The sequence below is a fragment of the Mustela erminea genome, chromosome 11 (assembly GCF_009829155.1).
Source record: "Mustela erminea isolate mMusErm1 chromosome 11, mMusErm1.Pri, whole genome shotgun sequence".
Lineage (NCBI taxonomy): Eukaryota > Metazoa > Chordata > Mammalia > Carnivora > Mustelidae > Mustela > Mustela erminea.
In genome coordinates this window covers 5,653,607-5,676,760 of record NC_045624.1, presented here as the reverse complement: position 1 = coordinate 5,676,760, position 23,154 = coordinate 5,653,607, and the positions used below count along the sequence as shown (strand labels likewise).

General features: G+C 52.8%; 1 protein-coding gene across 1 annotated transcript; it reads right to left on the bottom strand.

The window, feature by feature from the left end:
• Positions 1-824: 824 nt before the first annotated feature.
• On the bottom strand, positions 825-20,077 carry GBX1 (gastrulation brain homeobox 1). Its single transcript, XM_032303889.1, has 2 exons — positions 19,549-20,077; positions 825-1,654 (listed from the first exon to the last, which is right to left on the bottom strand). Exons 1-2 carry the CDS (start codon positions 20,075-20,077, stop codon positions 1,101-1,103), a joined length of 1,083 nt encoding a protein of 360 aa, XP_032159780.1. The 3' UTR covers positions 825-1,100.
• Positions 20,078-23,154: the final 3,077 nt, after the last annotated feature.

Genomic DNA, 23,154 nt, shown 5'->3' with positions numbered 1-23,154 from the left:
GTTTTATAACCGAGGAGGATTGGGGATCCCAAGCTGCGTGACCCACACGATGGGGAGAAGGAGACCTCACGATTAATGCAGTAAGAGCAGAACTGGAAAGGAGTCTGACTCCAGGCCCTCCCATCTGGAAATTCCGAAAGGTGGCCGAGATGGACTCGGCTGCTGAGTCCTCCGCGCGGAAGAGGGGGATTGAGCTCACCGGTGATCCGGGTGAGCCCCCAAGCTGCCCTAGTCACGGACAGGACTGGTCACCTCTACTGAGTTAGAGCCTGGACATCCCTCCGCCAACCCAGGGTCAACCACTTTGTTTCCCCTCGTGATACGAAAGGGAGCAAATCTCTCCTGACGTCTGCCAGCTCTCACCAAGAGAAGAAAGCAGAGATGAAGAAGCTTGCCTTGTTTAATGGGGAGAGAGAAGCGCTGTGGCGGGAACATGGGTCGAGAGGTGTGGACAGTGTGGGAAGCACCCAGACGGGAAGTGGAGGTAGTTGACAAGGGGAGATGGTTGTGCTGAGGGGTTCTAAGGAGGTTAGGGACAGTTTGTTTCTTCGTGTGCCCTGTCCGACAGACCAGACAGGCCCCAGCACGAGGCAGGCAGGTGGACCTGAACCCTGGCTGAAGATGGAGGGGACAGTCCTTTCCCAGCCTCGGGTTCAGACAGATAGACGGAGGCGGATAGCTCCACATATACAAACTTTACAGAAAATAAATAAGGAGCTGCGATCAGCTTGGCTAGGCTTCATCCTGAATTCTCCCCACCCCTGTGAGAAGTCATTCCTGGGAACCTTCCAGGCCCTGGCATATTAGAACCCACCCCCTCCCCAGGAGCCCTCCTCCATCGCCACAGCTCCTCAGCATTGAGCACCCAAGCCCCTTGAACCCTGAAGCCCCCAGCCTGAGGGGCTCTGGAACAGGCTCAGGGCCCAGTGCCCGAGTCCCCGGTTGCCAGGAGAGCACAGCTAACACTGGATTCAGTGGCCGCCCGAGCCCCCCTCCCAGGGCCGGATCACAGCGGGAGCCCGTTGGGAGCACAGAACCTAACCCAGTCTCCGAGCAGGCCGGGGAACAGATGCTTTGCTTCCGAAATCCTGGGGAGCCCTTCAGGGCCGGGCCCCCTGTTCCATTTGTTGGTGCTGGCTCCGCACGGCAAACCTGTTGACGTGCACGGGAATGGGGACGACAATCTTGGGGTTCCTCACGGGCTCCCCGGAGCGGCTGCTCACGTTGCCGGCTTTGATGCGCTTCCACTTGGCGCGCCGGTTCTGAAACCAGATCTTGACCTGCACCTCGCTGAGCTTGAGCGCGTGCGCGATCTGGGACCGCTCCGTCAGGCTCAGGTACTTCTTGCAATGAAACTCCTTCTCCAGCTCCAAAAGCTGCTCGCTGGTGAAGGCTGTGCGGCGCCGGCGGCTTTTGCCCCCTGGAGCTGTGACTCCTGGGGCCACCGGTGCCCCCTCCTCCGCTCCAGTCCCCAGGCTTCCCTTTAGCTTCGGTTTCGGTCCCAGGAGAGCCGCGGGGCCCCCTGCAGAACTGTCCAGAAAACCGTCGTCTTCGCTGTCACCGCCCGAGCCCTCTTCCTCCTGCTCACTGCCTGCTGGGTCTCCTGCTCGGGCCTCCGGCTTCTCCTCATCGGAGCTGTACACCTTCCCCTCTGCTGCGGGGAGTGAAAACCAACGGATGGGCAAGGAGCAGCCGAGGAAAAGGCAGGCAGGTTGGAGGAGGCACGTGGGGCCATGGCCAGGCGCGGACAGGACGGCAGCAGGAGGAGAGACAAGGAAGGGGTGAGGTGGGGAGAGGGAGACGAAGACAGCACATCCGGGATGTGGGGTGGGGAAGAGGTCAGGGAAGACAAAGAAATGGAAAGAAAGGTATTAACCAGCACAGATTTCACTGTAGCAAGTGCGGGGAGGGGCGGCCAGTGCACATCAAAGGGACGCCACTCCCGGCTTCCGCTCACCGTCCCGGCCCCTGCCTCATTTTCCCGACCCACTGGCCTTCCCAGCTTTCTCCAAACCCCGGGCCACGGGCTTTTCACTCACTTGCCACCCTCCAGACCCAGACAGCATGGGTCCCAGCGCCAAGCGGTGTGGGCCTGGCTCTCCAGCCTTCCTGCTGCTCTAGGCAGGACGCAGTGCTAACGTGGCGTAGACGGGGAGATCACACTGCCGGCCTGTTTCTCTCCGGGGGACCCTCACCTGCCCCGGGCTTGAGCTCTGCTCTGGCTTCTGGCTTCCCACTTCCCCTCTTCCCTAGATCCAGAATCGTAGAACCTCATTTCCAGATGGAAACTTAAGGGTCCTCTGACTCCCCGTTCTCACCAGCCCCGCCACGGCAAATCTGGGCCCAAGAAATGTTACCAAGGGATCAGGTGGTGTCCTCACCCCCACCTCCGGTTCTCCTGGACCAACCCAGCCGGCGCAGAACGCAGCGCCCTCCCAGCGGCAGGCCACCCGCGCCGTGCACAGAGCTTCTCCCCGGGCCTCAGCTCTCCTAGGCCCCTTCCAGTGTCCCCTCCTCAACCGTCAAATGACATCTGTCTCCCAACCAGGACGCAGGAGCAGCACACGGCTGCTTTCTGCTCAAGTTCCGAACCCGGAGGCCCCTGAGCTTGGTGTCAGCGGGACGAACTGGTGGGAAAGCGGCAGACGACGAAGCACGAGAAGTGCAACGAGGGGGGACGGAGGGGGACGGAGGGGGACGGAGGGGGACGGAGGGGGACGAGGGGACGGAGGGGGACGGGGGGACGGAGGGGGATTGAGGGGACGGAGCGGAGGGGACGGAGGGGACGGAGGGGACGGAGGGGACGGGGGGGACGGGGGGGACGGACCGGGACGGAGGGGGACGGAGGGGACGGAGGGGGACGGAGGGGGACGGAGGGGGACGGGGGGGACGGACGGGGACGGAGGGGGACGGAGGGGGACGGACGGGGACGGAGGGGGACGGGGGGGACGGACGGGGACGGAGGGGGACGGAGGGGACGGAGGGGGACGGAGGGGGACGGGGGGACGGAGGGGGACGGGGGGACGGAGGGGACGGAGGGGACGGAGGGGACGGAGGGGGACGGAGGGGGACGGGGGGACGGAGGGGGACGGAGGGGGACGGGGGGACGGAGGGGACGGAGGGGACGGGGGGGACGGGGGGGGACGGGGGGGACGGACCGGGACGGAGGGGGACGGAGGGGGACGGGGGGGACGGACGGGGACGGAGGGGGACGGAGGGGGACGGGGGGGACGGACGGGGACGGAGGGGGACGGAGGGGGACGGGGGGGACGGACGGGGACGGAGGGGGACGGGGGGGACGGACGGGGACGGAGGGGGACGGAGGGGGACGGAGGGGGACGAGGGGACGGAGGGGGACGGACGGGGACGGAGGGGGACGGAGGGGACGGAGGGGGACGGAGGGGGACGGGGGGACGGAGGGGGACGGAGGGGGACGGGGGGACGGAGGGGGACGGAGGGGGACGGAGGGGACGGAGGGGACGGAGGGGACGGAGGGGGACGGAGGGGGACGGAGGGGGACGGGGGGACGGAGGGGACGGAGGGGGACGGAGGGGACGGAGGGGACGGAGGGGGACGGAGGGGGACGAGGGGATGGGGGGGGACGGGGGGACGGAGGGGGACGGCCGAAGAAATCTGACTCACTGGGTCGGTGACTGGCTACAATCACAGCCATAGCCCATGTTTCACATCTATATGTAACTCTAATACTTAATTCACTCATCAGTTTTAATCTCATCCGCGGACAGTTTTGTCAGAACGGCAAGTGACGGATCGCAAATGTCCTCAGCAGCAGAGTTGTACAGCTGCCTTGTTTTCTGCCCAAAGAGCCAATAAGCAACGAAGAAAAGTCAGAAGGAGGCCGGCCAGTAGGGAAGCGAGCAATTGGAACCGGGCGAGCCGGACACCACCGAGTGCGCTCGCTGCCCCGGAGCTCGGGGTGAAGGGGCTGCGGTTTCCCCAGGGCGGAGGGCCTCTGTCTCTAAGCACCGCGCGTCACACGGACGGGGCGCGAGAAACGACCCGAAGTAAAAGACCTTCAGGGACCAGTGAGGTGCCCTGTAAGAGGAGTAGGCCGCGCGCTCTGAACAGCTTCCAGCCCCTCCCCAAGTGCCTGTGCTTCAGAAGGAGCCTCTCGGGGTCTCCAGGACCAGCCCGGGAGCCCTCCCCAACCCAAAGCCCCTTCCCGGACGCCAGCAAGCCACACCTCGTCCCGGTCCGGACCAGTGTTCACACCTCCCGAGGCCAGACTTCTCAGCCCCCGGCCAGATCGCCCGCCGCCCTCACTCAGCGTCCTCCACACCTCAAGGGTATTTTCACCCCCAGCCCCTGCCTTTTCTTCCTGTCGGGCTTCCTTTATTTAATTTCAAAACCGCTGTGGCGCGCCCTCGTTTAGGCTCATGCAGCCTACCCACCCCTGCCCTGCCTCCGTGAGTGCTGTCCGCTCCCTCAAGCACCCGCGTGACGTCTGTCCGTCCGTCCCTTGGTCTGTCTACAGAGGTTGCTTCTTGCCGTCCGTCCCGCGCTTCCTCCCAGACTTCATTCTAGCCAACGCGTGTTGTTTTCTGCAGGAGTCACGGCCTTGGCTCTCCCCCTCACCGGCGACTCCTCCCCACGCTCTCTTCCATCTTCACAGAACTCAGGCCTGCCATGTCCCAGGCGGAACTCCTGACGACCTTCCCAGCTTGGTTAGTGGCGGCTCCAGCCTCCTGGTTCCGGACAGGCCCCGCTCCTCTCTCCCCACCCGCCCCACTGCCGGAGCCCGTCCCCACTCCCGGGTCCCCTGCGTCCGACAGTCCCCGTCTCCTTCACGTCCCGCCGGCTTCGTCTACCTGTTCTCCAGACTGGTTTCCCGGCTCTTGGCCTCCCCTTCCCTCCCCTCCCCTGCCCCTGCTCTTTCCCCAGATGACTCTTCTGTTGAGAATACTACACTCTCCGCGTAGATTTCTGCATTCGCTCATTCCTCGTCTCCCTCAGGTCCGTACTTCACCTAGATGTTCCCCGATCATCCTCTTAGGATGGAAACCCCCAGTACTTCTATCTGCCTTTTCTGCTTTGTTACGATAGTACACGTCACCCGCATTATTCATGTATTTAGTTGGCTGTCTCTTCCTATTAGAATATGAGCTTCCTGAAGGTAGGGAGTTCTAATATATTTTTTCACTGCTGTGTCTTCATCTAGAAAGTCATCTGCCCAGAGTAGGCCCTCGATATATTGCTGACTTGTTGACTAAATAAAAAACTACTCCCAAGCACTTTCTCTCTCCCTTCCTCCTCTTCTCTCCGTCTTCTGTCCGCACCCCTGTCCTTCCTTTCCCAAGCCTCTCCTAAAATAGTCCCCACAGTCCCGCCCTCCAGCGCCCAGAAGACCTGGTCTCCATGAGTATCACTCTACCCACTTTCCAGCATGACCTCAGATCTCACGTTAACTGGGCAGAAGCCCACATGCAGTGGGGATCTATAGGATCTTATGCTAAAAGAAAGAAAGGGAAATCCTTCACATCACTACTAACTCCTCTTTCGATTTTTAAAACCCAGTACATAACAAAAAAGAAGAAGAAAATCTTGTAAAAACTCAGTCCAGTATTACATATTTTAAACAGCTGCTAAAAAGGCAGAAACTAGATTTCAGAGCTTGAAGGATGAAACCATTTCGCACAGCTCCAAGTACCCAGGGGGTGTCCAATAAATCTCGCCGACGATGACTGAGATGAGGCTCCCAGGCTCCTGGATCTGGCAGGGACCTCCCGGGATCGTGCCATCCATCCCTCTGTCTTCAGACAGATTCCATCAAATCAAGCCCACAGAAGCAGACCTCCCTCAGCGCTGCTTCCAAAGCCATACCAGGGACACAGGCCCACAACCTCTCCTGGTTACTTGATCCCGGTGGGAGGCCGAACGGCAGGGGCATGAGTTTCTCTCTGAGCCTTTATGATCGTGACCCGGAGGGCTCGGATAAGTAACTCTTAGAAGGAGGTGGGGGTGGGGCGATACGGGAAACCAACCAGGAGGGAGAAATACAGCTCCGCCCTCCAAGGAGAGGGTCTCGGGCAGTGAGGGACACGGAGATGTAGGAAAGAAAGGGCCAAAGCAGGCAGGAAGAGGACTGGGGCAGGAGACAAGTGGTAGGAGAATGAAATGATGAGTCAGAGAAACTGAAGGGGCCGGAAAGTTTAGAGAAGGGCCAGAAAATGGGGGGGGGGGGTCAGAGAAAAAGAGAGCGAAAAGCTTAAAAACAAAACAAGAAAAATCACACCCTCTACCTTCCTTCCTCCAAGATAGAGCACTTTAAGCCACAATCGACACCCGAAGAGGACACATACTCAGCGGAATCAGACGGGCCCTGCAGTAGCCCAATCCGTAACAACAGAGCAATCCTGAAATGGCTTACTATTTTCTTATGGACTAGCTACAAAATAAATGCAAGCTACTTTCTTTTATCTGAATTGTAATGAATATTAATAGTAAATATAATCAAACAAAATAAAACCAAAATTGCACACAGAACACTGTGTTGACTAAATACTGATGGAAGCAAATCTTTCTGATAAAATTTCTAATTACAAAATTTGATTTAGAATAATTGGACTTGGTAGATATAATGTCCATAAAAGCAAATCACTAATTGCAGATGCTAAAACTGGTTGATATGAGGAGGGAAAAAACCCTTGATCCACAAAATGAGACTTCATTGAAAATTCTACATGGGAAAGGATTCTGATGAGAATAATTTTTAGCAAAAGGAGCATTTTTAAATTGGAAACAATTTGACTATGTATATAGGTAGGCCAAACAGATAGGAAGGTTCTGTTCTCTGTGTGTGAAGATGAGGTTATTGGTAATACAAGAAAATGTTGAGTTTTCAGTTTGTTCCTTAGGTGTCTGGAGTCTCAGAGAAGTGTGGTATCTATCCACGGGCAGACTGTTACCAGGAAACATCTAGTGTTCTTGTTACTTCTCCCAGGGGACGCTATGACCCCGAGAACCAGAAACCACCAGGTCTATGACCCCGAGAACCAGAAACCACCAGGTCTGCCCCACGGTTGTCAGGTCCTGCCTGGGGCACCTTCCCATGTCCAGAGAGTGGTACTTGGGCTCCAGGCATACACAAGGCATGGGGCCTTGTTTCCAAGAGGACGGGAAGCAGCACCAGAGAGCTAGAAAAGCCCGTCTTGCGAATGGATCTGGTCGGGCTGGGGAAGAAATCAAGAGCCACAGAACCCACGGTAGGTATTCTCCAGGAGAAGTAATAAATAGCAGCAGATTTGCACCATCTGGAGGGGGAGTCCACAGCTATGGTCACCAAGAACAGTGGGCTCGGGTTGTGGTGCAGAAAACCACTTTAGACTCCCAGCTTTGAGAACCCACAGAACCCCTGTGCTGCCCCTCGCTCATCCTCTCCTGTTTTAGCTTCTATGAAATCAACAGCCTTGACTATCCATGGAAGAGAAGTCCCCCCCCCCCCCCCGTTACACTCGGTTTTGACTTCTCTTCCCTCTACTTCCAATGCGACTTCCCCCTCACCCTCCCCGAAATACTGTCAGGACCATAAGTCTCCCCTTGATCGTCCTGGGCCAACTACTCAGCTTCTTAAATCCAGGAACAATTTGGGGGAGGTCAAAAGGTAGAAAGAAACCTAAGTCATCCCTCAAAAAAAAGACATGTTTACCACCATTACCACCACTCTCATTTCTAAATCTTCATCACAATGCCCAGGACAGAATTATTTCTCTGTTCTTTCTGGAGACAGTACTTTCTCCCATCATTTACAACAATTAGTTCACTTCCAATTTCTGTTTCACTCGTTCCTGCTAATTTCATGCTACTCCTCCTCCCTATAACTTCAGATGCAGTAAGGGACATTCATTTTCAGCGCACCTGGGTGGCTCAGTGGGTCAAGCCTCTGCCTTTGGCTCAGGTCATAATCTCCGGGTCCTGGGATTGAGCCCTGCATCAGGCTCTCTGCTCAGTGGGGAGCCTGTCCCCCCGCCACCGCCTTCTGCCTACTTGTGATCTCTCTCTCTCTCTCTGTCGAATAAATAAAATCTTTAAAAAAAAAAAAGGAACATTCACTTTCACTTTCTCTCTCTCCACTCTTCTGATGACCCTTCCACATTCCTTACTCCAAACTGACATGAAGATTTTTCTCTACACCATCGCAATCCAGAACCCCTCCGACCTGGAAGACAGGCTCGGGGCACTTTCCCCACTGCTCAGAACTCCCCTCGTGACGGAGCAGCCCTACCATTGTCAGTAACAAGGGCACCCTCGTTATCTTCGACATTCCACAACATTTTCACACATATTATTTACCTCGAAGCAACTCATTGAAACAGAGTAGACCTATTGGTAGCACTAATAGAAGGTTGATAAACTTATTTCAGGTGAAAAACTGAGTTTCCGAAAGATGAGATGATTCTCCTAAGTCACACGGCTACAGACAGATTAATGTCTGGAAACTTGGTCCCTGAAATCTCCAACCAATGCTCCTGCTACCCCTTCCCCTCCCATTCCAAGTAAATGCCCAGACGCCTCATCAGATAAATACCCGTGCCACCAAATCCAGTTGGGGTTCAGACCTCCTCCCTCTCACTTACACTCCAGAGCCTTAGCCTGATCACCAGTGTCTCCCCTTACGCTCAGAGGCGGCTCTCACGGTTGACATACGAGCGGCCCCACGCACCAAATTCCACCTTTGTCCTCGAATAGGCTATTTGTCCTGTCATTCCAAGAGACAAAATTCCTACCAGATCTGTTTTTTCCTTCCATTACTGCTTTGTATGATGTAACCCTATCAGTCAGCATTCCTTTTACTTAGAAATATATTTTCTCGTTTAAATATACTATTGCTTGGGTCGCCTGGGTGGCTCAGTCAGTTGAGCGTCTGCCTTCGGCTCGGGTCGTGACCCCAGGGTCCTGGAGTCGAGTCCCACATCGGGTTCCCTGCACAGTGGGGGGCCTGTTTCTCCCTCTGCCCGCCACTTCTCCTACTTGTGCTCTCTGCCAAATAAACCAATAAATTTTAAAAAATAAAAACACTATTGCCAAGCTACGGAAACAGTTTTGGTTTAATATCCATCTTTTTCCTAGCTTCTAGTTTACGAATGCATCCCCCCTCCCTCAAGCGCAGCTCGTCCTATCCAGGAATCGGCCGCGCCGAGGAACAGACACTTTCCTACCACACTCCTGTCTCCCCCCCTTCCTCATTACAGAGCTCCCTCTCGCTGTCTCTTCCATCACTCCTAGAGCTACCTCTCTAGCGGGGGAGAAGGTTTTTCTCCGTGAGACTGAAAAGGAGTTAAGATACATCCCTGCCTTTCTTTCCGGGGGAGGTGGACATCTGCTTGGGGTCTGTTTTTGTCTCCTCAGGGTCCCTTCATCCCTTTGTTCCCTAATAACACCCCCTTCCTTTGGGCACTGCTTCTCATCAGCTACCTAGTACAGTGGGACCGTCAATCACATCTCCCCACCTCTGTGACAGCGTAGGCACGTGACCTGCATCTGACCAATCCGAACATCCTATCTCACCCATCTCCCTGGAGACTGGACTCAAGCTAGTTAATCAGTTACTCCAGAATTTTGTATAAGCCAGAATCCACTGGGGTCTCAACCTGGGATTATAAAAAATTAGATCTGCTTACTTCTCTTAAGGAGGGAATGAGGCAAAGCAAGAGAGGGGCCGGGCTGAAAGGGAAGAAAGATCTAATAATACCGTTTGCATTTCTGCATCCCCTCAAACCCTGTACTTAGAGTCCTGTGAATCAATCAATGACCATTTCAGCTTAAATTGGAGTTGAGCTACTGTCACTCTCAAACCAAAGAGTTCTCCGTGCAATGCCGTAACTGGAAGTGACAACGCTCACGTGACCCCAGGGAAAGTAAGCCTCTCCTCCTCACTCGCACAGCTCTCCCATCGCAAGTAACGCTTCCATGTTACCTGAAATTATTCCTAATAACACCACCTAACCTTCCACCAGTTTGAAATTCACTTGGACTTTTAAAAAAGTCTCTCTGGGGCGCTTGGGTGGCTCAGTCGGTGAAGCATCTGACTCTCGATTTTGGCTGAGGTTGTGATCTCGGGGTCGGAAGCTCCAGCCCTGCGTCAGGGGCCACGCTCAGTGGGGAGTCTGCTTCTCTCCTTCTCCCTCTCCCTCTGCCCCACATCCCACTCTCTTTCTAATAAATAAATCTTTAAAAAAAAATTTCCTTAATCCATCTGAGTATGAATTATTTTAATCCAGTAGCTTTGCTCCTAACATCAACCTGAGATCAGTTATATGACAGAATAGGAACTGAGGTGAAGAAAGGAGAGGTGGCTTGTTTTTTGTTTTGTTTTGTTTTAATATATACAATGTAAAGAAAAGAAGAAGGCGGCCCCAGTGGGCAAAATAGGGCTTTGGGTGGTCTTGGGATCCACAGAGAATGCCCCAAATTGGAGACAGAGAAACCAAAGGAGGGAGAAAGAGCCAAAGGAAAAAGAATGAAATCTACCCTTCTGAGATGCATACATTGGTTCTCTTCTGGCATTCCCTGCAGAAACAGCTCTCAGAACACAGTGCGGTTTCTGTCATTACTCCCAGCTGCATTTCTCCTTATCAATAGAGAGTGTCACGTTTCCTAGCCAGTTCTTGGTAAAGAAGTCTTCCCCAGGGGCGCCTGGGTGGCTCAGTGGGTTAAGCCTCTGCCTTTAGCTCAAGTCATGATCTCGGGGTCCTGAGCCCCCAGGTCGAGCCCCGCATCAGGCTCTCTGCTCAGCGGGGAGCCTGCTTCTCTGACTGCTGCTCTGACTACTTGTGCTCTCTGTCTGTCAAATGAATAAATAAAATCTTAAAAAAAAAAAAAAAGAAGTCTTCCCCAACTTAATACCCAGCTACGCTCCCCCATCCATTTCCAGTACCAGAGCGACACCATAATTCCTTGCACACCGAGTGCTTCAGGATGCTGGCAAATATCTTCTCGTTGAACCCTTAACATCGTGAGGTCCCTGTTGTTGCGCTGTTCTGCTGGTGAGGGAGCTGTGACCACAGAGGTTAATAGTTTGCTGTTGAGTTTTCTCTCACAAAAAAAAAAGAGGGTCGCATCAAGGTCTGTACCCAAAGCCCATGCTTGGTCGCCTGTGCCTCCCCCATCTCTTTCGCAAACACTGAATTCTCACGTCGCCCATCACAAATATCGTACCAGATGAAGAGATAATAGAGAAGTCCAGGAACTGATTCCACAACTTCTCTTTTCCGCACTCCCCTCCTTCCTCACCAGGTAAAGTCGGGCACAAGAGATCCCCAATCTTTTTGGCCTCAATAAGATCACTCACCTTCATGAAATGTTTCTCTCTCTTATTTAATAGGACAAACGTACACAGCCATAGCTCCAGTCACCCTTCCCCAATCCAAAATGACAAAACCTTTTCCATCCTAAAGCCCAGCCCTGATTCCACCTCAAGATACCCACATCCCAGCCTGACCTCCTCTTGGGCTACCACAACTCAGCAGTGGCAAGGAGAGAACTTTCCCCAACCCCTTTGCTCAGGGTGCCTTTTTTTTTTTTTTTTAAAGGAAACAATGCATTAATAAAGGTATCCTTAAAGATAAAACAGAATTATAGAGCCGGAAGTGACCTTGGAGGTCATCTGAGTCAAAGCCCTAATTGTACTGATGAGGAAGTGAAGCGACAGAGACATGTGTGGCCAGGGTCCCTGAGTCCTGAGCTCCCAGGAGCTGCGCATCTCGTGCAGAAAGTGGCCACCCGTTCCAGCACAAAACGCTTCTAACCTTCGCTCTCAGGATGATTTTGTCTTCTTCCCATGGCTCCCAACGCAGACTTGCACTGTGATACCATTGCCTCCACAGTTCAGGCAAGAAATCCGTCTCCCATTACCCCCCGCTCGGAGGGATCTGTCTCCCTGTCTCCCTTCCTCGATGTTCACACCCTAGTCTCTGTGAGGCTCTGCAGCCCCCTTGCTTTTAACACAGATTTCTAGTTCATCACTCAAAGGTCATTCCTTTCCCTTCCATGCTGGGAAGGGAACGGAGATGTTCCTTCCCAAGGACGTGCGTAACTGCCTTGTCTCCTCCTACTACAACTTAACTCAACTTGTGGGAATCGCGGTTCTATCACACCAGATTCAAGCATCTCTTCTCCCCGAATTCTTTCTCCCAATTAGCACATCAGTATTTCTTCCACATGACTCTAAGCTGCCAATTTTCTCCCATATTTCCAGTGAAAAGCCCCAACCTCTTCTCCATCACTCCCAAGACAGACCTCTTTGCTCGCCGTCATGGGCGGTGTGGCCGTGGGCGCCATCACCTGCCTCGAGGGCTCTGTCCTTTCCTTTGGTTTGGAACCAGGGCTTCCTCTCTCCTACCCCAGCGTGGGGCCTATTTTTTTGTTGCTCCCTCTAGATAAAAACTCTTTCCCTGTCATCGTTCCTATTTCAGTTTCCCTCTTTTTGTACATCGGCTCCATTATGCTGTCATTTCTATTCCCTAATTCCCACGTCAAGGCAAAGATCCTCCTTTCCCGGTTACTTCCGAGGCAAAATTTCTGCCTGTAGCTTCCCGTCATTACATTCGTCTCACGGCAAAGCACTTGGTTCGCCATACCATGTTCCTCCTTTCAGTTAAAGTATTTCCCCCTTTGGGGCGCCTGGGTGGCTCCGTGGGTTAAGCGTCTGCCTTCGGCTCAGGTCATGATCTCAGGGTCCTGGGATCGAGCCCCGCGTCGGGCTCTCTGCTCAGGGGGAGTCTGCTTCCCCCACCGCCTGCCTGCCTCTCTGCCTACGTGTGATCTCTCTCTATCAAATAAATAAATAAAATCTTAAAAAAAAAAGCATTTCCCCCTCATTATTCCAGTTACTGCCTTGCTCCCATCACTCCCAGCATAGACCATCTATGCCCATCGCTCTGAGCATAGGAATTGTCCCAATCATCTACACCCCCCACATTCCCATACGCCACTGCAGGGATCCCCCTTTTCTACTCGCGCCTCCCAACTCTCACCTTCACGGTGGTACAAGGCACCTCAGTATTCCGATCCTCCAGATAAAATGTCATCTTGTCGTTCTGGGATCTCTGTCTCTCAACCAGGGCTTCGTAACCCTATTTGTGCCCTGAACTCCTTGGCAGTCTGATACAACCTATGAACCCCCTCTTAGAATAATGCTTTTAGGTATATAACATAAAACACATAGGATTACATCAGAAGCCAACTATAGAAAAATGCAGTTTTCAGATACTTAAAAATGAATTTGTGTTATAATCACATGTTTCTTTATTAATTCATTAAACAAGATGCCTCCAAAGACTATACATTTATAAGAAAATACCTGTAAATTCTGCTGGTGACACAAATATCTGTAATTTCTTTTTTTTTTTTTTTTTTAAGGTTTTGTTTATTTGACAGAGTGAGACACAGTGAGAGGGAAGAGAGCAGAGGGAGTGGGAGAGGGAGAAGCAGGCTTCCCATCGAGCAGGGAGCCCAACGCGGGGCTCGATCCCAGGACCCTGGGATCATGACCTGAGCCGAAGGCAGACGCTTAATGACTAAGCCACTGAGACCTATAATTTCTGTTGCTGAAACTACTATGGTTTCTGCTCTACACTCGTAACTAAAGAAAATGCAAATTTTAGTTAGAAGTTAGTAAAAATAAAGACATAATTTTTCCCTACCCCATAATGAATAGATCCATTTATAAGAACATGAAATCCATGTTAGAACCCTACTTTAAATATTGAAGCTAGAAAAACAAACTTTTATTTTATGGAATGGACAGAAACATTAAAAATAATCTCAATCAACCTCTATGTTACAGATGAGGAGACTAAAGCCTAGAGATGCTGTATGACTTCGAATCTCCCACGGTGTCTGGAGTATAGTAAGTCCATCACAGACACACAATAAACGTTCCCTGAATTGAAGGAAGCAATTGGCCATGGTTGTGCAGCTAAGGGACAGAGCTAACACCTGAGCGCATGTGTCACACCTCCTTGATAAAAGTTCTTTCAATCTTATCATTAAGTTAATGCATTAAGTTAATGCCACATGTGCCTTTCTAGAAATGCCAATGGAACCAACACTCTCACTGTGTGCCTTCCTCAGCATTTCTAGGGAATCATGGGTCTCCATCCATCACTTCCAAGAAAAATTTCCCTCCTGTTTCTAACAACAGAAGTCTCTGATTTCATGTCACATTATTATTTCCCATTTTTTCTCTCATCAGTAAATATATCTGGACAGTCATAATGGGCACCTAATCAAAAATTAATTGATGGGGGCACCTGGGTGGCTCAGTGGGTTAAAGCCTCTGCGTTCAGCTCAGGTCATGATCCCAGGGTCCTGGGATCGAGCCCCGCATCAGGCTCTCTGCTCAGCAGGGAGCCTGCTTCCCCGCCCCCCTGCCTGCCTCTCTGCCTACTTGTGATCTGTCAAATAAATGAATAAAATCTTAAAAAAATTAATTGATGGGGCATCTAAAATGTTCTTCTTCTATAATCAGGTGCTTTGCTTACAGCAATCAGCCCTCAAATTTCGTGCTCCTAGGAAGTTTCCCTAGTCTCCTCACATGATTCCCATCATTATTGCCAATCACTGCTCAGAAATTAGCCAGTTTGGGGGTGCCTGTGTGACTCAGTTAAGTGTCTGACTCTTGGTTTCAGCTCAGATCATGATCTCAGGGTCCTGGGACTGGGCCCCCTGTCAAGCTCTGTGCTCAGTTGGGAGTCTGCTTGAGATTCTCTCCCTTGCCCTCTGCCCCCCCTCCCCTGCTCACTTGCTAAGATAAAATAATTTTTTTAAATTAGCTAATTTTTTTTTTAAAGATTTTGTTTATTTATTTGACAGACAGATTACATGTAGGCAGAGAGGCAGGCAGAGAGAGAGGAGGAAGCAGGCTCCCTGCTGAGCAGAGAGCCTGATGCGGGGCTCGATCCCAGGACCCTGAGATCATGACCTGAGCCGAAGGCAGAGGCTTAACCCACTGAGCCACCCAGGCGCCCCTAATTTTTTTAGTTTTTAAAATAATGTTCACTACACTGCCATCTCCTGATTTTGTTCGATCATATTCTCTTTCCTAGATCAACTCAATGTTTTCTTTCCAGATGTTTTCTTCACCATATGCTCAATACGGCATTATCTGTCATGTCAATCTCACTGTATTTTTATCATCCATCTAACAATTATATATGGATTATCTACCATTCTTCACTTTTAAAAAAATAATTTATTTCACAAATTTCACAAATAAATAAATATATTATTTATTTATTTCACAGAGATCACAAGTAGGCACAGAGGCAGGCAGAGAGAGAGGAGAAAGCAGGCTCCCTGCGGAGCAGAGAGCCTGATGCGGGGCTCCATCCCAGGATCGTGGGATCATGACCTGAGCCGAAGGCAGAGGCTTTAACCCCCTGAGCCACCCAGGCGCCCCCATTCTTCACTTCTTAAGTCTTTTTCAAGCAATCCAACTCCTGGGATGCCTGGGTGGCTCAGTGGGTTAAGCCTCTCTGCCTTTGCTCAAGTCATGATCTCAGGGTCCTGGAATCGAGCTCCGCATCGGGTTCTCTGCTCGGCAGGGAGCCTGCTTCCTCCTCTCTCTCTCTCTCTCTGCCTACTTGTGATCTCTCTGTCAAATAAATAAATAAAATCTTTAAAAAGAAAAAAAGTTGTTCAAGCTATCCAACTCCTTTCTCCCTGAGTCATTGCTCTAAGCCCCCCAGTTTCAAGTTTCCTCCTGCATCTCTCCAGATGGACAGACCTCTGTCGTTCCCCCAGCACAGGATCACCTGCACGCAGCGCTGCTCAGAGAAGCAAGTGCACATCTGCAAGTCAGCTTTGATGCCTCTCAGTGGAGCTCACACGCAGCTCCACATGCAACGTAGCATCACCGCCCAACTCTTTCAAGGCAGAATTCTCTTTTCCTTCTGTCATGTAGCGCTTACTGCTGTCTCTTCTCCCTTACTCCTAACACAGTGAAGTATTTGTTACCACATAATTCAAAGCTCCTTTTCCCTATCACTTTCACAGGACTCTGTCCTCACGACTCTCTAGATCTCTTACGTCGGTGAATACACTTCACAACTGCCCCCATGAGGCAACCGACCACATGAAACGTGGCTAATCTGAGCTGAGATGCGCTAAAGGTAGAAAATACACAGGGATTTCCAAGATAACATGGAGGGAGGGTATAAAATATCTCCTCAAATTTTTTTATATTGAGTCACGCTAAAATAGTATTGGATATATTGGGCTAAGTAAAATTTATTATTAAAATTAATTTCACCTGTTTATTTCTACCTTTTTAAGATGGCTCTTAATGTTTTAATTACATAAACAGCTTGTTAGACAGCACTACTCTGGGCTCTTCTGTTGATTCACACTTTTAAATCTTTTCTATGAATTCAAAGTTCTCTCCTCTTTAACCACTTCTACTAAGACACCGTCCCCAGTCATCCTGTCCCCACATTCTAAACCTAGAATTATTTTCAATCTACCATTCTCAATGTCTTTTCTACCCATTATTTCCATACATGGTATTTCTTTTTGCCTGTTAATAGAGCTTCTGCCCCCACAACTGAATCATAATAAAGTTATTTTCTTCATCGGCAGTTGTAGTAAGGTGGTGTCTCTCTCAACTTGAAGCAAAAAAAAAATTTTTTAAATCGTAATTCCCAACAAAAGAGCTTCATTCACCATTCTCCAGATTGGCCTATCCTCACTATAATTTCATTAAACAGGGCTAGTCACTGTAAAACACTAAACATATGTCAATTAATAATTTCAGACCCATGTCAGCCATTCACACTAGAACAGCAATTCCTCCTCTGTCGTTTCAAAGACAGCATTCTCTCTGCAAACTCTCCTAATGTTGAGGTTTCAATCTCATTCTTCAAGCGAAAACTCTCATTTCACAATAAATACTTTAATACAACTCCCAAAATAGAGTATTCATTTTCCCACCATTTTGAGCACAGGCCATGGGTCATCACTCCCTAAAACTGAATTTATGTCTAACATTTCTGGACTTTCCTCCTCTTTTCTGAACTACTTCCTGGGGGAAATAAATGACGACTGGGCAGGGGACGCGAGCGGCGTGATGAGGCGGTGCCAGGAGAGTCTGTCCTGAGAATGAGAAGACGTGGGGGTCACAGAGAGATCGCCCAGTCACTGTCCTCTTCGAGGGCTTCTTCGGAAATCTCTCCTTCCTGCCGTGGCCCACACGGCCCGCTATAAACCCTTGATGTGTATCTCCTTCCGATATGGTGATTACCTTCACGCCACCAGCTCTCAGCATTCTTCCCCGGGAGGATCTCGCTCCCGTCATTCTAGTCTTTCCTCCAAGAACAGGTGTCTTCTGATGACTTCCCCTTAGATTATGATCTCTCCATCATCCTCTGTATACAAATTCCAGTTCACTATCACTCCCCGTGGGGAGAAACATTTTTTTAAAGATTACTCCTGGTGTGGACACTTCCCTGTTTCCGACCCGGACATGAAGTTAGCTCCCTCCCAAGCCTCTCAAAACAGAATTCTTTCACACACACATTTCTGGTACAGACATGCTGTTCCCTCTTCACCCAGCCCAGGCTAGAAATCCCTTAGACTTCTCTCTCCCAACAGACAGACGTCTCCTCGCTCTATTCTCTCTCCGGACAATCAGGGCACAGAGCGCATTTGCTGGTCCTTCCTTTCCTCTGTCCCTCCTTCCTCAACGTTTCGCTTCTGTTCCTTCCCTCTGCTTACTTCTCTCTCTCTCTCTCTCTCTCTCTCTCGCTGTCCGGTTTTACAGCCAGTATTCTATTTGCTTCAGGAAAAGAGCCTTCATTTGACAAATGGGTCAAAATAAACAACAGAGGAGGACAAGTCCTCCCACGGCGTCAGCACCCCTCCCCAGGTCCCCCTTCCCTTGGTTGTCGGCCTTCCTGCTCCCTGGCCAGCGTATCTCTTCCTCAGGTGTCTGCTTGTTCCTCCAGCTCCTGTGGCCCCCAACGCCATCCCGGTCCGCTTGCTCTTTTCTGCCTTAGGACTATTATTCCGAAAATCCTACTGAGCCGTTCTTCTTGGGATCGTCCTGCCAGCTGCCTTTCCCCTCCCCTCCGCTCCGCTCCGGGCCCTTTTATCTTGTGGACATTTCCTCCCACCTTCCAGTTGCTGCTAATTTCCTTTTGATCCCCCTTAGGGGGTGCTGCTCAGACTTCAGTCACTGGATCCCCCTGGCCTAACCAGGTACAAAACAACAGCTGAATCCTCAAAGCCAAAATGCCCAAGGCTAAAGGGGAAAAGGAGGGAAGACAGGCCCTGTAGCAGCATCTGGGGTCGGGAAGAGTCAGACCTGAGCCAATTTCACGGAAGGGCCCAGGAACCTGTCACCAGGAGCTGTCTTCTCCCGACAAAGCACAAAAGGACTCTCGGATCTCCTCCTTGCCTCTGCTAGAGTCAACCCCCAGGCCTCCTGGGGTCACTTGTACCTGCTAAGCTGATATAAGGAATGGTTAAGCAGATGTGGATTCATCCTAGTGCTAGATAAGTTTAAGCTTCAGGAGCCCCATGCTTGTAAGCAGCCCCTTTTTCCTAAACAGAGCCCACTACATTGTGTACGCTCTGGATCTCACCACACCTGTATCTGCCCCTGGATAGGGGGAAGCTTTTCCGGCAGCGAGAGGTTGAGGATGGATGAGGAAGGTCAGGAGGACTCCGGGTAGCTTGATTCTAAACGGGGTTCAGTTTAATACACCCTGTCTCCATTGAGAGGGCATCTTCCCATGGAGAAGCCAGGATTCCTGCATTATCTCTTGGCAGAATCTCCCCGGTTCCAGAATCTCAGCCAGATTCTCCACTCCAGGTGTCTGTGCCACGCCCAAGCCAGCCCCGCCCTTAACTTCCATCTTGACCTCCCAATCGGCCCTGGGGCGGCAGGTGCTAGGCCCCCTGCTCGCTGATATCCCCTTAGGTCCCCTACTCAGTCCTTCAAGACCGATCTCTAAATACGACAATTCAGAAATGACCTCTGCTACTAAGGCAAAGACAGGTCACCAGCTGGTCACCAACTGGTCACCACAGCTTTAAGACCCTCCCTTTGCCCCTGCACTCACAGAGCCTCTTTGGGGTCAGCCCAGTCTTCTCCGAAGCCAGAACTGCCATCCCCTTACTGAACTGCCAGCTGCCCCGGTGCCCCGTCACCGTAGGGTCTTGCTAGTGTCTCCAGGAATCCCACACTTGCAGCTTCTCTCTTCTCCCCAGAGGAGAAAAATGAAGGGATCCTTAAAAAGAGAAGTGGGAGCCAAGTCTTGAAGACTAGAATGCAGGGAGGAAAGGTACTGATTTGGAAGGGAGTACTGGTGAGGCTTCAGGCACTCTGGATGACCCAGCAGGGCAGCGGCTTCTGGGATCCAGAGCTGCCGCCTTTGGAACAGAACTGGAGGTGGTTCAACAAAACCCCCCATCTGGGGGGTCTGGGATGCCAGGGCTCCAGGCAGGTGCTGAGATTCTGAGCAAGCTGCTGCCTGGGATTTCCAAGTGAACGAGCCTCCCGCCCGGCGCCCTGGTCGGCCCAGCACTTACCCGGCAGACTTGGGAAAGTCTCTGAGAAGTGCGGAGGTGGGGGCGGTGGGGGCTCTGCCACTTTCTCCCGGGCGGGCAGCAGCTCGTCGGCTTCCAGCCCACCCTCCGGGCGTCGGCCGCCCGGCTCGGGGTTGTTTCGGGCGGCAGTGGCGGCGGCGGCAGCGGCGAGCTCCTGGGGCCCGTAGAAGGCGTCGGGCGGCTCCGCGAAGCTGGGCAGAGCGGTGGTCAGCGCCACCATCGAGGGCACGGCCTGGCCCAGTCCCGCGCAGAAGGTGTTGGTAAGGCGGCCGGCAAAGGAGGCTAGTGGGGCGAGAGGCGGGAGGCCGGCCGGCAGCGGGGCAGGGGCCAGCGCCTGCGGCAGCACCAGCGGCCGGTAGGGCATGAACATGGGATAGCCCGTGTACAGCAAGTGGCCGGAGCGAGGCGGCGGCGGCCCGATCAGGGAGTCGATGGAGAAGGCAGTGCCCGGGCCCCCAGCACTGCCCCCGCCGCTGCCCCCGGGGGCACCCCCGCCTCCAGCTCTCTGCATCGTGCCCGGAGCTGCGGCCGCCCCGGGGCGCTCCCCTCTGGGCGCCGCCGTGCGCCCCGCGGCTCGGGCGCCCCGCGCGGACACGCAGGGCTCGCTCCCAGGCTCCCGGCCGAGGTGGCGGCGGGGCGCGGGCTCGGCGCAGTGTGGCTCCGGCGCCGCGCTCCCTCTCTCTCATAAGGAGGGAGGGGGCGGGCGAGCGGGCGGGCTGGGGGTGTCGCCCTCCGGACTCATCCATCTTCCTCAAATTACGCTTCACTTCCTCCCTCCGCCCGCCGCTGCCGCGCCCGGCTCCGCTCCCTCCGCAGAGCCCGTTCCCAGCGGCCCGGCCGGCCGGCCCGGGACCCCCGCCCGCCCCCCGCGGCCCAACCAACTATTATTAATGGAGATTGATGAGGCCGGACACGCCGCTTTGTGAAAGTTTGCGGCCGACGAGAAGGCGGCGGCAGCTGCTGGGCCGGTGCCCCTCCCTCCCCCCAACCCGCCCCCTGCTCAGCCCACCCTGCCCGGGCGTGGACGTGGCGCGGGACGCGGGGCAAGGAGGGCGCACCGGGCGGGGCGGGACCACGACGCCCCAGGCCCCCGGGCCGCCGTCCTCGGCCGGACCCTGGGCCAGTCCCCCGCGTGCCTCCCCGTCCCCGACGCCCCTTCCCCCGCCGCCCGGAGAGCAAGCCCCAGCCACGCGGGCGGGACAGGACCTCCGCGCCCCCTCGGGCGGCGAGGCGGGAACGGCAGGGGGCGCCGCAGCTCAGAGCTCTTGCAGGGGGCCCCTTTCCCCTTGGGACTTTCTTCCCGACCCCATTCCCCTCTCCTCGGGGCTCTCTTCTCCTGATACTGGCTCTTCCCCTTCCTCCTCGGTCCCTCCTCCCAGGCGCGGACTAAGTCAGCTCCTCGCGGCAGCCTCTGTGGTCATTTCCTCGAGGACACACACTACGCCAAGTACTCCCCATTGCGCTCACCTTTCCCTGATCCCTTACATGCGTTTCCTCCCTCCACTCTCCCCTTTCTTCCCGCCCTCCCGTCCTATCCCTGTTCCCATCTGATTATTCCTACTTCTCTTGCCCTATCCCCGTTGTCTTACTCTATTTTTTCTCATTTCTCACCTATATCCGTATCTCTTGTCTGTCTGTCTATCTCTGCCTCCCTCCCTCTCTCTCCCTCTTCTGCTATTAATTTCCCTGATTGGCTCCCAGGCTCCAGCACCGCTGATGAGCCCTATTCATTCCTGGGCCTGACACTCTCGACCTGCCCTAGCTGATTGCTGGGGGCTGGCCCCAGGAGCGCTGATGAGCCCCAAGGGTCAGCAGCGCTAATTATTCGCTAATTGCAGATGACTCTGCTCACCTCCCCCATTCTCTAACACAGAAACACAGCGTCTTTTACCACCCCCACCCCTGTTCCCAGCGGTATAGTTGTCAGTCTAGAGGCAAAAGTCTCCGGCACTCTTGCTTGATAGGAGGCCCAGGTCAACGGGCAAAAAAAGACTAACGACAGGCAAGTCAACAGGAGCGCGCCCCGCGTTTCAGGACCCAGAGCGCACCTAGCTAGCTACAATGGAGGTCACCTGGCCGCTGGGAAACCGATTCAGGTGGGGCCCGCGAGAGCCAAGCTAGTTAAAAGAGCAAAGCTGGGCCAGTTCAGGAACAGGCAGCCTAGACTGGAAAAGTTACTTTTCTCAGGTGAGAAGGGAAACCTGTGCCTAAGGGTCTTGGTTTTTCTGAGCCAAGGCCGAGCGGGCAGGAGCAAACTCTGGATCTCAGAGACATTTGTCCAAATCAGGAGTGTTGTGATGGCCTAGTGACCACCACTAAAGTCAGACTGACGATTACAAAACAGCCTCTGGAAAGACACGGTCAGCGGGGTGGGGCAGAAAACGGTGGGATCCTAGAGAAGACGTGTCTTTGGTTATGCTGGACAATGCACCAGACAGGTCAAAGGAGAAATGGGTGGTTTCCACGAAGTCTTGATCTGTCCTGGGCTGTACGTTAAACTCATGAAACCTCGTAGAGACAAGTCTGCTGGGAGAACGTCTGCCACGGACAACGTAGATGGGCCTCACCTCGGGTCCGGGAACCCTGCCTCACTACTAGGGTTCTAGGATGATCTTTGTACATCCTCAAGATCTTCTTCAGAACCCCTTGTTAAATTAACCAAGCACTTCGTGGTCCCAAGAGGGAAGACCAGTCTTCAAAAGTGTACTGTATGTACTTAAAAAATGACAGGTCAGTACTTGGTTGGACGGCTTTATGGTGTGGGATACACAATAGGAGCCTTATTGACTTGATAAATTACGGAAGGAGCTTTGGGTTACAATCCCTGAAATTAAAGCTATATGAGCAGTAACAACACCAATCAAATAAAGCATGAAGGAAGAGATTTTTTTTTTAAAAGGAACTGCATTCATTTTGTTTGTTTGTTTGTTTTGGTATAGGTGATAAAACTACATAGTACAAAATTCCAAAAGCTCAAAAGGGTATATATATTAAACATCTCCCTCCCACCAGTAGTGCCCCCCAATAAAAGGCCACTGTAATAAGCCTGTCACTCTCTGGTAGGACTGAATGGATCATGTACTGTCAAGGACTCAAGGTTAAAGACCCTCTGGTCTTGAAGATGTATGTCACCCAGCTCAAGCCAAGAGCTTATTGCCCAGAACCAGACTTAGTAAAGTGAAATCCTCTGCTCAAGCTGGCAGAGGGTTCAGCCTTAAAGCCTGTGCCAACAAATCGCAGCAGTTGTTCCGCCGAAACTCTGAAAGGAGGCAAGTGAAACCCCAGGGACTTTGTATTGCCCTGGTGTGCCGCATGTCTGTGAGACACTGTATTTTGTAATCCGTTTATGTGCTCGACATGTCCCCTGCCATGCTAGGTCATGAAGTGTGACTTCTGCATAGTCTTTTACATTCACTAGCTAACCAAGATAAAAGCCACATACATAGGGGCAGCTGAAGCAGCCCATTCCCCTTCCCTGACCTTTTGCAGGCTGTGGAACCGAGGCCAAATGGTCAACGGAAAAAAGCATGGGCTGGAGTAACAAGACTTGGAGTTAAGTCCCTGTTCGGAGCCTCACAGAGCCAGGTA

Bases quoted from the DNA above. Each gene is read 5' to 3' on its own strand.
- GBX1 (XM_032303889.1), bottom strand. From the start codon at position 20,077: ATGCAGAGAGCTGGAGGCGGGGGTGCCCCCGGGGGCAGCGGCGGGGGC. The intron at 1,655-19,548 runs GTAAGTGCTGGG...CACTCCCCGCAG, and splicing joins GACTTTCCCAAGTCTGCCGG to CAGAGGGGAAGGTGTACAGC.